At 34.0% G+C, this 17,987-nt stretch overlaps 1 protein-coding gene across 1 annotated transcript; it reads left to right on the forward strand.

Annotated features, from left to right (window-relative positions):
* The first annotated feature begins 9,882 nt into the window (after positions 1-9,882).
* LOC127149552 (uncharacterized mitochondrial protein AtMg00820-like) lies at positions 9,883-10,182 on the forward strand. The gene has a single exon (XM_051085335.1). It carries the CDS (start codon positions 9,883-9,885, stop codon positions 10,180-10,182), a length of 300 nt encoding a protein of 99 aa, XP_050941292.1.
* The last annotated feature ends 7,805 nt before the right edge of the window (positions 10,183-17,987 follow it).

Raw genomic sequence — 17,987 nt, forward strand, 5'->3', positions numbered from 1 at the left:
TAAGGCACACTACCCCATAGATGAAGCTAACCGTTACCCCTCAGTCCAAACTAAACTGTCTACATCAGTCACATCCCAACGGCATTCATATCACAGTCCCGCCATAGGCTTTGTCAGTCAGATAGTATAGGTTTAAACATCTACACCCTGAGTTGCTATATGCATTACCGATTCGCACACCAATAGGAAAAACCCTAGGTCCAATCGACTAACCAACCAAAACCGGACTCACTGTCCATCCCCGTCCAAATTCCATGAACCACATCCAGACCAGTGTTTTACTACATACTGAACCGTAACTTCAAGGTCCATCAACATAAAATCTCAATCCACAACTCGCAGTCACAGTATATTTACATCAGACAAATATAATAACAGTACTTAACAGTCAACACGCATACAATTATTCAGTACAGTCACTAACGTGTAATCCCCTGTGGATTACTACGTTTTCAGCCTGGACTCGGGTCCAGTAGTAGGAAAACCCTTACCTGATACTCGGTTATGCCCCTCGATCGAAATCCACGCTCGACAGATCCACCTAACGAAACACGAAAGTTTTAGTTGATGACTTTAGTAGAAGTCGTTTAAAAAAGGTCGGAAGCGACATCCGTTGACTTACCCAAGGAAAGGAAGCTATCTCCAACCAGGCCTGCCGCGGAACCCGAGAACTTAAGCGTCCACTCTGTACTACCTTCAAGGGAGAAAAGTAGGGCCATATCTTAATCCAACATTCAAACTCGAATCGGACGAGGTAACATTAGGGAATTCATCAAAACAATCCTTACCGAAAACTCGGCTCGGCTCGGCTCGGCTCGGCTCGGCTTAACTCGGCTTGGTTCTCGGCTCGGCTCGGCTTGGTTCGACTCGCGGCTCGGCTCACTCGGCTCGCGGCTCGGCTCACTCGGCTCGCGGCTCGGCTCGCTCGGCTCGGCTCACTCGGCTCGCTCGGCTCGGCTCACGCGGCTCGCTCGGCTCGGACTGGAAACGGATTATGGGTCGGGTCAGCTTGGAACCGGGTCGGGTCGGCTTCACCTCACGGCTCGTGTATCCTTTTTCCCTTCCGGCGACGACGGCGCTTCCCTCTGTGCTCTGTCGGCGTCGGAAACACGAGCTGATGACGGAGAGGAAGCCGGCGGTGGTAGAAACGAAGAGAGAGAGGTGGAGAAGCGTCGGCTGATGGAAGCGAAACGGAAATGGTTGGAGGCCACGGCGAACGTCCGGCGAGGCTACGCACACCGACGGAGATGGGGATAGGGCAGAGGACGGAGACGGAGATGATGGTGATGGTGGCGGTGCAGAGACGAGGAAGGAAGGGATGGAGGAAGAAGAGAAGATGGATGGGGCTCGGGGCGGTGGCGCGGCGTGAGGAAGGAGGAAACGGAAGAGGAGAAGAAAATTTGGATGGGGGGGGGCGGCGCGAATTAGGGTTTTTAAAAAATAATAATTTTTATTATATATATATATATATATTAATAAAAATTATAATAATAATAAAGTAATATTAATAATATATTAATAATATTAATATTAAACAAATAATAAATTAATATTATGTAATAATAATGTTTATTGTTTTAAAATAATAATATTTCTATAATATTGATTAATAACAATAATTACAGTATTAATATTATAACAAATAAAATAAATATTAATAATAATAATATAATTAATATTATATTATTATTATATCAACTTGCACTTTACATAAAACGAGAAAAATTTTACCTTAAATTTTCGGAGCGTTACAGAGGCGACGCAGCAGAGGGTTATCTTAAAGAAAAGATGAAGAACTTTTTTTTCTCTTTCATTTACTTTCTATCTTAAGCATTCCAATGTTATTTATAGACCCAAATAATAACAATAATATTTATTATTATTATTTCCTTTTCCTTTTCCTTTTAGGATATATATATATAATACCAAATATATACATATATCTTTATTCTCATTATCTTCCTAAATAAATGCCTTAAATGCACAAAATCTTAGCCATTTGTAATCATTAATAATAATAATAATACTATTTTTCTCTCACCAAAATCTACAATAAACATATATATATTTATTTAAACCATTATTCTCTCTTTTAAATAAATATATATCTTTTTCGTTCAATCAAATCAACCGATCTTTTCTCATGGATTATCTTCTTTTCCAAACAAATATAATTATATTCCATAATATAATTAACTACACTTTTCCAAATTATTAATTAAATATATATATCCATATATATATACTCAATTAAATCCAATTCCAACAAAACAAACTTTTCCCTCCAAAATCTCAAATTAACTTAAATCCTCAATTAATTTAATCAATCAAATATTTTCCAATAAATCATTTATAACTTCCAACACGAATTATCTTAACTCAACCATAACAACTCCACTTCATAATCAATATTTATCTTTCTGGAGAATAATTAATTATCTTCTACAATAATTAATTATTATTTATCTTTCTCCAAAATAATTAATTATCTTCTACAATAATTAATTATTATTTATCTTTCTCCAAAATAATTAATTATCTTCCACAATAATTAATTATTATTTCTCTTTCTCCAAAATAATTAACTATCTTCCACAATAATTAATTATTATTTATCTTCTTTCAAAATAATTATCCTTTTACAAATAATTATATTTTCCCAAAATATAATTATTTTACTTTTTCTCCCTTACTAAATATCTTTTCTCCGAAACACAACTATCTTTTCCTTAAATAATTATATTTCAACAAATATAATTATCTTTTCCTTTAACATAATAATTATATATATATTTCCACATATACATATAATTATCAAATCTCCAACAAACTTTTCACCCCAAATTTTAATTAAATAACATCCATAATTATTTAATTAAATTCAAGTTCAACAACTCTAAAAATCCACAACTTTACTTAATTCTCTTAACTTACTATTTAATCAAAAACTCAACAAACACCACATGTCAAAACCTCTAGTTAATTAAATATTCATCCAACAAATATTTAATTAATTTCAATTCCCACCTAAATCCAATAATTCTCATTAAATGAATTCAAAATAACGCCCAATAAATTATCTTAATTTTTGGGACGTTACAAACAAATTCCAAATCTCCAAACTAATTAAATCTTCTCCCAGAATATTTAATAAATCTTAATTTCTACAAAATCAAACAAGTTCTCAAATTATTTCAAATTAACACTCCAATAAATTCAATATAATTAAAAATTAAACGAAGATGATTAAATTAAAAATTATCTTATTTTGGGGCGTTACAATTTGTTTCTTCGAAAGAATTTCAATTTATACTTTTAATATTAAGGATTGTATCAATAAAAAGTACGAAATAATTAATAATTGTGAAACATGTGTAAATCTAATATACGAGTACACAAGTTATATACAATGCCACAAGAAATGTAGACAATAAATCAAGGTGCATAGATAATAAAAAGATAAACATGCAAAATTTATAACTCAGTTCGATTCAACCACACCTAGCTACTTGATGGAAAGAACTTTCACCAACAAGAGTATAGGATCTAAAATAGCTTACTCCTAATGTGGAGTTTATAGTTCTGCTTAAACTTGAGACTTCTCATCGTGATAGTCGATAACTCTTTTTATTCAATTTTATTCCTTAAATATCTCATGGTTTGTAATGCATAAACATATTATTTATTTAATAAAATAAATAGTTATTTTATTTGACTTTGGACTTGTTTAACATAATCTAATAGACTAATATCCAAGATTATTTCATATAATAGTATGTAGTTGATATATATAGATCATGCTCGAGTGGTAATCTAAATGGTATATAAATATATGGATAAGGTAGGGTATCTTATCTTAGTAACACAATGCATAAGACCTACTTTGGAATCGTTGCAAACGCTTTAATCTAAATCACTCGTGTGGAGATATATGAGTGGGGGTATTCTATATACTAAAAGTTTATATAAGACCGTTTATCATGCCCGACTCCAACTATGTCACTTTATTCGACTAAACAGAGGTGTGCCACCACGACACTCAGCATACATCTCCATGTGAGATAAGGCACTGAATGCCTAGTAAGTGGAAGTGACGCAATTATCGATTCTAAACATGGAAAGTGAATTCTTCAAATGACAACGAGGCTTCATTGATATTACAAAGTACATTCAATACTTGATTCAAGTCTCTTTCAAAAGAACAAAATACGACGCGAACAACATTTAGACTCTTCTCGCCTAGCTTCTGTATGCTATGTGAGATTACAGTGACCACTATCTAAATTGATGTGTTCACAAGGGTACAGAAGGCGATCAAGACTGTAAATTCAACGCTGGTTGTCCTTCGCTACTGAGGGGAATAAAACAAAACAATTGAAAGGTTAGACGAAAACATCTAGTAAGTGAGGTTTTTTTCTTAACACCTTTGATGAGTCTAAGTTTATGGCCTTTACGCGTCAAATCCATTCCGCCAAATCATATGATATGAATCAAAACAAGTCTCATTCGCTAGGCAATTCACAACATCCTATTTTCATCAACCATTTTCACAATTCATATGGGATTTTCTCCTTTTTAAAATCATTCCTTCTACTCATACGGAAAACATGTCTTTTCAATCCTTTCATCATGATTCATATTGCGTCGTATGCATTTTGCGTACGACATAATCAATCATCTCGCAAAATCATTCTGCATATTTAATTACATCTTTGTACCCATTTCTCAACTCAAGTGTTTACCACAATCTCTTACCAAGTTGCAGCTATGTGAAGTAATCTCAATGCATTTAGCACGTTCCATCAATTCCACTATGCATGATACGTCTTCCAATGTCATATCACACAATAAGTAATGGACATCTCATACTACATCACACAGTAAGCATGAGGCATCCTACTCAAGATCACATAGCATGAATATGACATTCTATTCCAGAACACAAAGCAATAATATAACATCTTATCCCGAATTAAATTTATGTTAATTTTTTTATTAATATATATTTAATTAATGGAGTTACATGTAGAGAGAGAGGGAGTTATTTTGATAACTTGCCTTCATCTCTCTTAAAGTTGGTTGAGATCACTCTGAATTCTAATTGCTCTGTTATCTCTTTTTTGGACGTTCTTTATGTCCCAAAAAGAAAAAAAAAAATCTCTCTGAAATATTTCCCTCACCAAAATTACAGAAGCCCTACAACTCTATGTTAGATTCTTTCCTTTTGAATAACGAGGAAGACTTCGTGGTGTTCTTGAAAAATTCGAAGAAGATTTCTTGGAGGTTCTATAAAGGTTAGTTTCTTTTTCCCTTTTCCTTCATAGAAGCATGCTTAGGTATTAGTTTTGTTTTTAACTGATTGTTGTTTTTCGGGTTTACAAATTGAATTCAATTTGCACGGCGTTCATACGCTTCTGTTTTGAGAATTCCATTCCTACAATTGGTATTAGAGCCAAATTGTCCAATTGTTTTTTCAATTTTTGAAACAAAATTCAGAGAAAATGTGGGTATTCTTTTCCTCTACATTGTTGAGTGTGGGTTTGCAAAATAGATATTTTCGATTTTGGAACCTTAGATTACTGTTTTTCATTAATTTAATTGATGTAAGGGCTTGTTGTTTTGGACATTTTAATTATGTGATCAAGTTTGTAAGTCCGTGTCGTTCGAGGCAAGTGTTGCTGGAAAGATGGATGATTTTTTTAGGCTTTATGGAGGATCTTTTCCAGTTCTGTAGAATCAAATCTGTACATAATTGGAGCAGCGTTTGATTAAAAAAAATTGGAAACAAATATATAGTTTATGCGCACCTTTAAAGTATCATGGATCGGTTACTGGTGCAATGGCTGGCCATCCACCAGATCATGGGTTCGAATTTCATAATGTGCATTTTGCAGTTTTTTTCTCTTTTGTTTTATTAATTATTTTATTAGGGTGCCAAATTCGATCTATTTTGCTATTTAATCTATTATTGCATGTGATGTTTGATTAAACCAATTATATGCATAATGTATGTCATATAGTTTAAAATTCCACCTTAGGATTATAATTATCATGCATCATTCTTAAATATAAATGTTATATTTTAGTTACATGATTTTCTAAGCATGCTCATGCATCATATTTAATATAATTGTTATATTATATGATAGCATGTATCATTAATATTTCCATGCATCATCCTATTTATTTTCATTACATTAATATAATTGGTGTATTGTGTGATGAAAATGGAAATGCATTGAGCATGTCATTACTTAGTGAATATAATTGTTATATTTATTAAATGACATTAGAAATTTATGTTTATAGGTTTTAATTATTTTCTTTTTTTATAAGTGTTATAAATTTATGAATTTAGAATTAAAATTTATAATAAAGAGTTGCATGCTAACATAAGGTCACAATTAGTTTTAAATAGTTTAAAATTAATTCACTTAGACCTTAATGAATAATATTTCTAATGAGATTAGAAATAGGATTGATCTTTTTTCGTTTTAGTGGATTAAAATGATATCAATAAAAGATTAAATTTATAAAATATTTGTCTTTAAGGGACCTTTGATAAAGGAAGGTTCTGTCTAGGCTGAGGTACTCCACCTGACGGTGACGGAACACCCTTACCTGGGAACTGACTTAGAGGTGAATTAGTCAAACATTTTATAAGCATGCAATACATGATTATATTTATCAAAGTGTTTGGTGAACAAGAATCATATATTGTTAAACTATCCAATATAAGAGTTATATTGGGCCAATTTAACAATGAGCTTAGATAAATAATTAGCTATATTTTCTAAATTAATTAATTTTAAGTAAAACACTAAGTGGGAGGAAATGGGGTATATGATTCTTCATTTTTCTTTTCACGTTTCTTCTTAAACATTCACACCGTGAGACTTATGCTCGGCCTCGAGGCATCTTTGCTTGTGTCCCCCTATGGGTGGTGTTTGTGTAAGTTAATAACAAGGTGAATTGAGATAGTATTTATAGTAAGTGGGACAGGGATGTGTGTCAACACATCCTGCGGTCTCTTTCATTTGTTTATAGTAAATTCTCATGTTTGGCCTCGAGGCACCTTTGCTTGTGTCCCCCTACGGAAGGTGTTTGCATTAGATTTTACTCAAAGTCCAGAAATGGATAGGATTTCTTTAGTTTTTTCTCCAATCGGTTTTTTCTTACGGATTACTTATTGGGGCAGAACTCTAGAATCTAAGAAAAAGGGTTACACTTACTAGAAATTTTGAAGTTAATCATTTCTTGACTAAACAATGATGACTAACTATTATATGAATAAGAGTTGTTCTAGTGTAATATTTAGTTAAGATTGTCTCAATTCAGTGAAGGGATAATCAAGGACCCTACGAAGGTTTTTATCCTACCTCACTGAAGCATCATTGCAAAATAAATATCACTTTGGATATATTAAAATTTTGCTAAACTGATTGGTTTTCTATATGAAAAATGCTAGTATAACTAATATAAATAAATTGTATGTTTTCAGCAATTTGATAATGACGAGTGCTACTTTAAATATGCTGGCTGCTGATAAACTTAATGACAATAATTATGCATCTTAGAAAAATACTATCAACACTGTGCTAATCATCGATGACCTTAGATTTGGCCTAGTTGAGGAGTGTCCTCAAGTGTCAGCTGCTAATGTAACTTGAACTATTCGAGAAGCACATGAGAGCTGGGTCAAGGCAAATGAAAAAGCCCGAGCATACATCTTGACAAGCTTACCTGAAGTATTGGCCAAGAAACATGAATAAATGCTCACTGCTCGTGAGATTATGGACTCCTTGCAGGAGATGTTTGGTCAGGCCTCTTATCAGATCAAGCATGTTTTTCTAAAATACATTTATAATGTCCACATGAACGAGGGAGCCTCAGTGCGAGAATATGTTCTCAATATGATGGTTCATTTCAATAAGGCAGAAATGAATGAGGTTGTCATTGATGAAGCCAGTCAGGTTAGCTTTATTTTAGATTGCTTATACCCTTATCACCCTTCTTAACGAGCTATAGACTTTCGAGTCTCTGATGAAAATCAAGAGACAGAAGGGAGAGACAAATGTTGTTACTTCCACAAGAAAGTTCCATAGAGATTCGACCTCTGGAACTAAGTTTGTGCCTTCATCTGGCATTAAGAAGTGGAAAAAGAAGAATGGTGGTCAAGGAAATAAGCTAACCCCGCTGCTACTAAAACGAGCAGGAAAGCTAAGGCTACAAAGGGAATATGTTTCCATTGCAATCAGGAGGGACATTAAAAGAGAAACTTTCCCAATTATTTAGTAGAAAAGAAGAAGGCCAAACTAGGTAAATATGATTTACTAGTGTTAGAGACTTATTTAGTGGAAAATGATGATTTAGCCTAGACAATAGATTTAGGTGCCTATAATCATGTTTATTCTTCATTTCAGGGAATTAGTTCCTGGTGGCAGTTGGAGACTGGAGAGATGACGATGCGGGTTGAAACTGGGCATGTCGTCTCAGCGATTGCAGTGGGAGGGCTTCGACTTTGTTTACAGAAAAATTTTCTTTTATTAGAAAATGTAATTGTTGTTCCTGATTTAAAAAGGAACTTGATTTCTGTAAAGTGCTTACTAGAACAATCTTACTCATTAACTTTTAATATAAATAAAGTGTTTATTTGCAAAAATGATGTTGAGATTTGTTCTGCAAAGTTAGAAAATAATCTTTATGTGTTAAGATCATTAAAATCTAAAGCCCTCTTTAATACTAAAATGTTTAAAATTGCAGTGACTCGAAATAAAAGATTTAAAATTTCTCCAAAAGAAAATGCTCATCTTTGTCACCTAAGATTAGGACACATAAATCTCAATAAGATTGAAAGATTAGTAAAGAATGGACTTCTAAGTGAGTTATAAGAAAATTCTTTACCTGTATGTGAGTCATGCCTTGAAGGTAAGATGACCAAAAGACCTTTAACTGGAAAATGTCATAAGGCCAAAGAACCCTTGGAACTTGTACATTCAGATCTATATGGTCCTATGAATGTTAAAGCAAGAGGAAGATTTGAATATTTCATCCCTTTTACTAATGATTATTCAAGATATGAGTATGTTTATTTAATGCAACATAAGTCTGAAGCGCTTGAAAAGTTCAAGGAATACAAGGCTGAAGTTGAAAACGCATTAAGCAAAACTATTAAAACATTTTGATCGGATCGAGGTAGAGAGTATATGGATTTGAAATTGCAAAACTATTTGATGGAATGTGGAATTGTATCCCAACTCTCAGCACCTAGTACACCTCAACAGAATGGTGTATTCGAAAGGAGAAATTGAACCTTGTTGAACATGGTTCGGTCTATGATGAGTTATGGTCACTTACCTAATTCATTTTAGGATTACGCAATGCAAACTACAGTCTATATTTTGAATTGGGTTCCATTTAAAAGTGTTTCTGAAACACCTTTGAAATTATAGAATGGTCATAAAGGTAGTTTAGCACATGTGTTATAGGGGTTGTCCAGCACACATGCTATGGGGTTGTCCAACACACGTGCTAGAGAATAATCCTAAAAAATTGAAACCTTGTTCAAAATTATGTTTATTTGTAGGCTACCTCAAAGGAAATAAAGGTGGTTACTTTTATGATCCTAAAGATAATAAAGTGTTTGTATCGATAAATGCTACATTTTTGGAAGAGGACCACATAAGGGAGCACAAACCGCATAGTAAGATAGTATTAAATGAACTTTCTAATGAAACTACTGAACCTTCAACAAGAGTTGTTGAAGAGCCTAGTCCATTAACAAGAGTTATTCATGTCGGTTCATCTACTAGGACACATTAACCTCAATCGTTGAGGGAACCTCGATGAAGTGAGAGGGTTACAAACTTACCGATTTGTTATATGAGGTTAACTAAAACCTTAACTGTCATATATGATGGCAACATTGAGCATCCATTGACTTTTAAGAAGACAATGGAGGATGTGGATAAAGATGAATGGATCAATGCTATGAATCTTGAAATGGAGTCTATGTACTTCAATTCAATCTGGGATCTTATAGATCAATATGATGGGGTAAAACCTTTAGGTTGTAAATGGATCTACCAGAGAAAAAGGGGTGAAGATGGTAAGGTACAAACTTTTAGAGCTAAACTAGTGGCAAAGGGTTATACCCAAGTTGAGGGAGTTGACTATGAGTAGACTTTCTTACCTATTACCATATTAAAGTCTATTTGAATACTTTTGTCCATTGCTGCACATTTTGACTATGAGATTTGGTAAATGGATGTTAAGACTGCCTTTTTGAATGGAAATCTTGAGAAGAACATCTATATGAAACAACCAGAAGGATTCATAACTCCAGGTTAAGAGCAAAAGGTTTGCAAGCTTAATTATTCTATTTATGGATTGAAACAAGCTTCTCGATCTTGGAACATAAGATTTTATACCGCAATGAAATCTTATGGATTTGATCAAATCATTGATGAACCTTATGTCTACAAAAGAATCATCAACAATTCAGTAGCTTTCTTAGTTCTATACGTAGATGATATCCTACTCATTGGGAATGATGTAAGTTGACTAACTGACATCAAACAATGGCTAGCAGTCCAATTTCAAATGAAAGATATTAGGAGAACAAGGGACTACATGCTTGTGTATTGTTCTAAGGATTGTATTCTTACATAATACACAGACTCAGATTTTCAAACTGATAGAAATTCTAGGAAATCTATTTCAGGTTCAGTGTTCACTTTTAATGGAGGAGTTGTAGTTTGGAGAAGTATCAAGCAAGGATGTATTGTTGACTTCACCATGGAGGCATAGTATGTCGCAGCTTGTGAAGCTGTCGAAGAGACTGTTTGGGTTAGGAAATTCTTGACTGATTTGGAAGTAGTTCCAAACATGTCGAAGCCAATTACTCTTTACTGTGATAACAGTGGGGCTGTGGCTAATTCTAGGGAGCCCAGAAGCCACAAGCGTGAAAAGCATATTGAACACAAGTATCACTTGATTTGAGAGATAGTACATCGAAGGGACGTGATCGTCATATAGATAGGTTCACGCACAACATTGTTGATCCGTTTACAAAGCCCCTCACGACTAAGGTGTTTGAGGGTCACCTAGAGAGTCTGGGTCTACATGACATGCCACATTTAATCTAGGGCAAGTGGGAGATTTACTGGGTGCGTATTGTATGCCCTAGTTTCTTGTTTTGTGGACTATTATAGTATTTTAACTTTTATGTTGTACACCCCACTAGCTTTAGGGCAAGTGGGAGATTGTTAGGGTTGATGCCTTAAATCTCATGGTCTTGTAGTTTGTATCTGTATATATTATACAAACTTTTTATTTATCTAATAAAATAAAATGTTTTATTTTATTTGACATTTAGTTGCATTAACCCACAAAACCAATAAACTAACATCCAAGATTATCTTCTGTAACACAAACATGTATGTGGAGACATACAAGAGGATCATATTTAAGTGATAACCTAAATGATCTGTAGTAAAAGGATAAGGTTGAATACCTTATCCTGGTGACACTATGAATACGACCTGCTTTGTAGTTGTTACAATTGTTCTAAAGTGCTACAAAAGATTTGATCCTAATCATTCATGTCAAGACATTAGATAGTCTCTCTTATTAACATCGTTACTAGTTGAGACTGCATTTCACCAAGATGACCATAGGTGACTTGACCTGAATCCTGAGTGAGTTGTGAACTCCTGCCTATGAAGGCGGTCCTTTGATTTTCATGGGTGAGAATGGCCTATGTTGTCGACTCAATATGGCTACCATTTTGGGAATTCGTCTGATTGGAGAGGTAGGAACACAGCTACACAAGAAGGAATTCACTCCTTCTCTATAGATAAAGTAAGTAGAGAAATTTCTCTCTTAAGGGCTGATTCCAAGACTTGAACAATGTGGCGCCATACACTCTCTTGACCCAAATATTTCCGTGTAGAGAGTGAGGGAGTTATTTTGATAACTTCCCTCCATCTCTCTTAAAGTTGGTTGAGATCACTTTGAATTCTAATTGCTCTGTTATCTCTTTTTTGGACATTCTCTATGTTGCAAAAAGAAAAAAAAAAGAATTCTTTCCCAAATATTTCCCTTACCAAAATTATAGAAGCCCCACAACTCTTTGTTAGATTTTTTCCTTGAGAATAACAAGGAAGACTTCATGGTGTTCTTGAAAAATTCGAAGAAGATTTCTCGGAGGTTCTATAAAGGTTAGTTTCCTTTTCCCTTTTCCTCCATAGAAGTATGCTTAGGTTTTAATTTTGTTTTTACCTGAATTGTTGTTTTTGAGTTTTGCATATTGAGTTCCATTTGCACGGCGTTCATACGCTTCCACTTTGGAAATTCCATTCCTACAATTTTATCACAGCAGAAATACTTAAACTTTTAGGCTTTACTCCGCTGCCTAGTTCTCATTACTCAATTTTAATTACTAGGGGATAAGTACAAATAATAATGCAACATACTTCCTTTTATTAACTAAACACATTACATAGAGTTCACACTTAACAGTTACGTTCTTTTTCACAAGGCACAAAATTTAAAACCTAAATCTAATCCATACACCTTCATCCACCTGGGTGCTACTCCTTGCATCAAGGTATTTGGGAGTATTAGAACCTTATTTTCATCGTTCTCCTTGATCCCCCAGCAATCTATCTCAAGGGTAACCTTTAGGGCTTCCTTTGTCTGACCCAATTGTTGACCTCATCGCCTTCGACCTCACAAAACTGTGATGCAACGACGGCCTCTCTTCAAAATTGAGCTATGACCCTTAAGGTTAAAGAGTGAAGTTCTGACCTACTGACATCTTAAACTCAATATGGAAAGACAGCTTGCACACCGCTCAAGTTTACATAACAACCCACATTTCCCTCCTTTACTTGTCTTCAATGCCTAACAATCATTCTTTACTTGGTTTTAACGCTTAACGACCTTGGGAGGGGAAACTTAAAACATAAGTTGAAGACTTAGTGAGTGATGGGTTTAAAAGAAAGGAAATACCTTTTTGGGAAGTACCACAAATTTAATAATATCCAACATATTTTATAATCACAAATCCTCATAAACACAAATTTTCATCATATCAATTTACAACCACAACAACATCAATTTCCATTCGTTTCAATCATCAGGACATTCAACACTCTTCACTACGACGTGGAATTCTCCCATCGCTTAGACTTGGGATTCTCTTCACCAGTGCCTTGCAATAGACTTAGGATTTTCACTAGCGTCTCGCGATAATCATGCTTTTCTCATGTCAATCCAAGGCTCACTAAAAATATCCAAAGGTGTGTAAAGTCCATGTGGTTGTGTCTTAGATTGAGCTTCCTTACATTTGAAACATTGTGTGCATACTTTATTCACATCCTTTGTCATTTTCGACCAATAAAAGTGTTCGCACAACATGCCATATGTTTTAAATTCTCGAAAATGCCCCATAAGTCCTCTTCCAAGAGCCTCCTTCACGAGTAATTCTCAAATAGATCGTTGAAGAATACATAATTTTCCTTTTCTGAAAAGCATTTCATCAAAGACAATATAATCATGCACAGTTTTTCCTTCTAAAATGGTTTTAGTGTAGACAATTTAACTAATATTTGTTACTAAAAAATGCTTATATAATAAGTATTTTCACTTAATTACATTATTTGGTAATTTTTATTTAAGTGTCGTAAAACTAATTTTCATTCAAATGCCTTTAGCAAATTTATTAAAATGCCGTTTTGGTGGCTTAGTCAGAGGAACTCCAAAGTTTAGTTTGTTTAGTTTGGACTAATCCTACGTTAGATAATCTCTTGGAAATTTTATTAAGGTACATATGTAAACCCGATATTTTCTTGGTTTATTTTCTTTAAATATGAAAGGAATAAAAGAAAACTAGAAATTAAATATATATATACATATATATGAATGTATATATTTGTATGTATGTATTTAATGTTTATTTTTTATTAAATAAGATAAAGGGAAGAAAGGAAAAGAGAAAGTAATAAGAAAAGAAGAGAAAAAAGGAAGGAGGTAGGTTTTATTTTTTGTGCTTTAAAACCCACCACCACTAAAGTATCATTCACCATTTTCTTCATCATTTTCTTCAATTTCTGCACCAAAATTTCAGAAGACTTCCAGGGAAGAAGGCTGAGAAAAGAAGAAGAAGAAGTTCGAGAAGTTTTGTTGAAGAAAGACAAGGGAATTGCAAGCAAAGCTTCATCCTTGGCAGAAATTGATTCATACAGCATACCTCTAATGTTCTGTTGATTCCAAGCTACACCAAAAGAATTAAGAGGTAATAGTTACATTTACTGAAAGCTACTTCATTTTCAAATTTAAGAAGAAATTTTGAGCAAATTCGGATGTTCATTGAGTGATTTTTGACGAAGAAAACAGGGTAGCTGGTTTTCACGCGAATTTAGGAGATCTCTAGTTTTTCTTGTATTGCCAAGAGTACTGGTGGAGTTAGGATCTCTATTTTATATGGTTTGAAAGAGCATTCAATTTACTACAACTTTTATGAAGAAATTATGAACAAAAAACGACTAAAAATAAGTTAAATTGTAGGGTCAAGTTCGAGTGCACGCGATTATTGAAGTTGTTCTATTTCGAGGGTTATCTGAGATTATTCACAGGGAATCAGATTTATATGTCTTAAGGTAAGTTTTAGAGGCCCTCAAAATAAATATTTTGATATAAAGAAATCTCATATTGGTTAAGTATTGGAAGAGTTATGATCATTTAAATTTCGTGCTATGAATGTGGGAAATTCTGAGAAGTGTGTGGAGTATGGTTTATTGTTTTAAGATGGACTTCTTTAGCATTATCCTTAGTGAGCCATGTTGAACATAAAAGTTGAAGATCATAATATTTAGGTTTCGAATACTCGGTTTTGATTATTTGACAGGCCAAAAGGAAATAGGTCGGATTTACACATCGGAAAACTAGTCCAACATTGTGAGTGACCAAAACCAGTTTTTAAAAATATTTTCTTTCTCCTAAATATTAACTATGACTGACTGATATACATGTTTATTTACAAAGCATTGAAAATCATTCGAAGTCCATGATTATTTCCAAGTATGAGTTTCGAGACTAGAATTCTTACTGAATGTTTATGCTAGCACATGATTATTGAATGTCTGATAATTATTTGAACCATTATGTTTCAAACAAAGTATGAGTTACCAAGTTTTGTTTTAAGAACTACAGCTTTTCACGAATAATCTAACTTTAAGCTTTACAAAAGAAAAGGATAGCAGACATGTTTTAATGTTTTCATACGATTTTTCTAATGTTTCTATTAACTACATGACTGAGGTGTTGAACCCGAGGTTATATGGTACCGTGTGCACACAGGTTAGATTCTGTTGTTGATGTTGAGTGTACTCTGTAACAACTATGCTATCTTGAGTGCTAGGCGGGCCTCACTACGACAAAGACGATGGGAGTGCTGGACGGGCCCCACTACATCGTAGAGCTTGTAAACGTTGTTGTACTGGGTGTACCCTACACAACATAGATTTGTCATGTTAGTTAAAATATTTTGATATACTTGATAGGCCTTGCTAGATTTCAATGAAGTATATACTGAGTATTTAAGGAAGCTATTCTTACTATTATACGTTTATGTTTACGACTTGTGTAAACAGATTTATATGTGTAAGCTTTCATGTGCTCTTACTTTTAAATTTCTAGTTTTAAACTGAGTTACTGACTGAGCTTTATAGCTTACCCTTCCAAAATGTTTTACACACTTTTCAGGTAGAGATTGACCCGGTGCCTAATAGACTGCCTTAATCTGTTGAATCTCCGTTATCAATTGCCAGTACGTGTTTCGAGTTGGGCATAGAGTCTGTGTGTTATGATGTATATACACCCTTGTATGTTATAGATACTCTACAGTTTATATAAGCTCTAGGAGCTGCAGTTGTGTAAACCTTTGTTGGTTATGTTTTGGTTAAAGTGTCTCTAGGTTTACTTGTAAACCGTTGTGTGCATGTAAAATAATTTATATACTAGATTAGCAAGTTCATCACATTAAAGTTTTAAGCAGAGTTGATAGATACAGGTAAAGTAAAGCGTTGTCCGTCGGCTTCACGCCATCTTTCGGTCTAAGCTAGCAGGTAGTTCGGGAGGGGGTGTGACAACATATGAGTGAGGACAAAATATGTTGAAAGAACCTATGTTTGTTTGTAAGGACGACTTTCACTCCTATAAGTCTTCAAAACAAGGAATGATGACATGGCAATGTCGCAATGCATACAGGGTGGTGTCAGAGCAATCAGGTGTCGAATTCAGATTCTGAATCTTGGTTCAAATTCTGCTCAAGGCGTTACAATGCGGTAAGTTCTAAGACGTGAGTTTGCTCATCCGATCAGTCTCATTGGTAGAAAGGCTTTTTAGGATTGGTAAATTATGGAACTAGTGCATGTTGAGTCAGCTCAAAACCCTTCTTTCGATTGATTTGGAGTGTTGTACTCTTGTCACACCCCCTTCCAAACTACTTATACTTAGATCAAGAGATGGCATTAAGCCAAAAGACATCGTTCTCCTCTCCATGATACCTGTCAACTGTGTTGGATTTTATATCCTTAAACTCGTAGTTTGTAATCATATTCAATTTAATAAAGCTGTTACAGAAAAATTGAATACTATAATCTTAAATCCAATAAACTAAAGTCTCGAGGTTATTTAGAGTAAACTTAAACTTTATTTGGAGACATAAATGTGGATCAAGTTCGAGTATATAGTCTAAAACAGTCTATAGTATATGATAAACGTTGGATGCCTTATTCTGGGACACTATAGATGCGGCCCACTTTATAGTTAGTACAAACAATATAATCTTGAATCGTTCATGTAGAAGCATGAAAGTGGAGGCATCCTATGTAAATAGTTTACATAAGGCTGAACCGCAAAATAGTCACTTTTAAGTTATAACATCATTTGCTGTTTAGAACTGACTATTAACTTCTAGGTAACTTAATCTTAATCTTGAGATAACTATTAACTCCTGTTCACACGAGATTATCCTTAGATTTGTATAGATAAGGGCAGCTCTTTAGCGCTAGCTCAGTAAGCCTCCCATTTTAGGGGTAAGACCGAGTGAATAGTTGGGAAAATAGGGTACAAAACAAAATTTACTCCTACCCGCTTTAGGGTTAGTGATAGGTTGTTCCCTTAAGGATTGAATCCAAGTCTTGAACAAGACGTCCCACCCTCTCATTGGCCCAAGAGGGATTCAGTTTATAGGTTCGACCTTAAACCAATTGTTCAAAAGTCGATCAATGGGACTTAAGAAACAAGATGTAGTCTCGGGTATAAAACAGTATGTAGACCCAGTGGAGGTTACGAACAACCTGTGAAAGATTAACTTACTGATCATGGTTATATTAGACGCACCGAAATATATCTATAGTAAGGGGAGTGCAACTACGAAACTTTAATGGAATGACCCGTTAGTTAACAAATATTTATTAACTCGGTCTAAAAGAGTTTAGCCAGTTAATCTCTGATTGTTGGAGCCCAATCAATAGGTCCATTAAGTTCCCCTGCTAGCTCATATGGAATTAACTTAGGACAATATGTTGGAATAATTTGAATTTTTGATTTAGATAGAGAGAGAAACTAACGAATATATGTGATATAGCCATCGTTTATAGAGCTTTATGTTTAAATGTGATTTAAGTATTAAAAATATGAATACAGATTCATATTCGGAAGCTCGTAATTGATGGAAATGGTCAAAATTGTAAAAAGTCAAAGTGTTGATTTTTTACTTTGAAAAGTCAAACTTTGACAAGTTTTATATTCAAATGTGATTTAAAATTCAGAAAAAGGAATGTGGATTCATGTTCGGGATGTTGGAATTAGTCAAGACGGAAAAAATGGTAAAAATTCAAAATATTGACTTTTGACTTGAACAAGTCAAAGTTTGACTTTGACATTACTGGTTAAATGATCAAAATGCCCTTGGACTA

The sequence above is a fragment of the Cucumis melo genome, chromosome 5, assembly GCF_025177605.1.
Source record: "Cucumis melo cultivar AY chromosome 5, USDA_Cmelo_AY_1.0, whole genome shotgun sequence".
Taxonomy (NCBI): domain Eukaryota; kingdom Viridiplantae; phylum Streptophyta; class Magnoliopsida; order Cucurbitales; family Cucurbitaceae; genus Cucumis; species Cucumis melo.

Excerpts from the sequence above, each read along its gene's own strand:
- LOC127149552 (XM_051085335.1), top strand. The coding sequence starts at position 9,883 with ATGAGGTTAACTAAAACCTTAACTGTCATATATGATGGCAACATTGAG.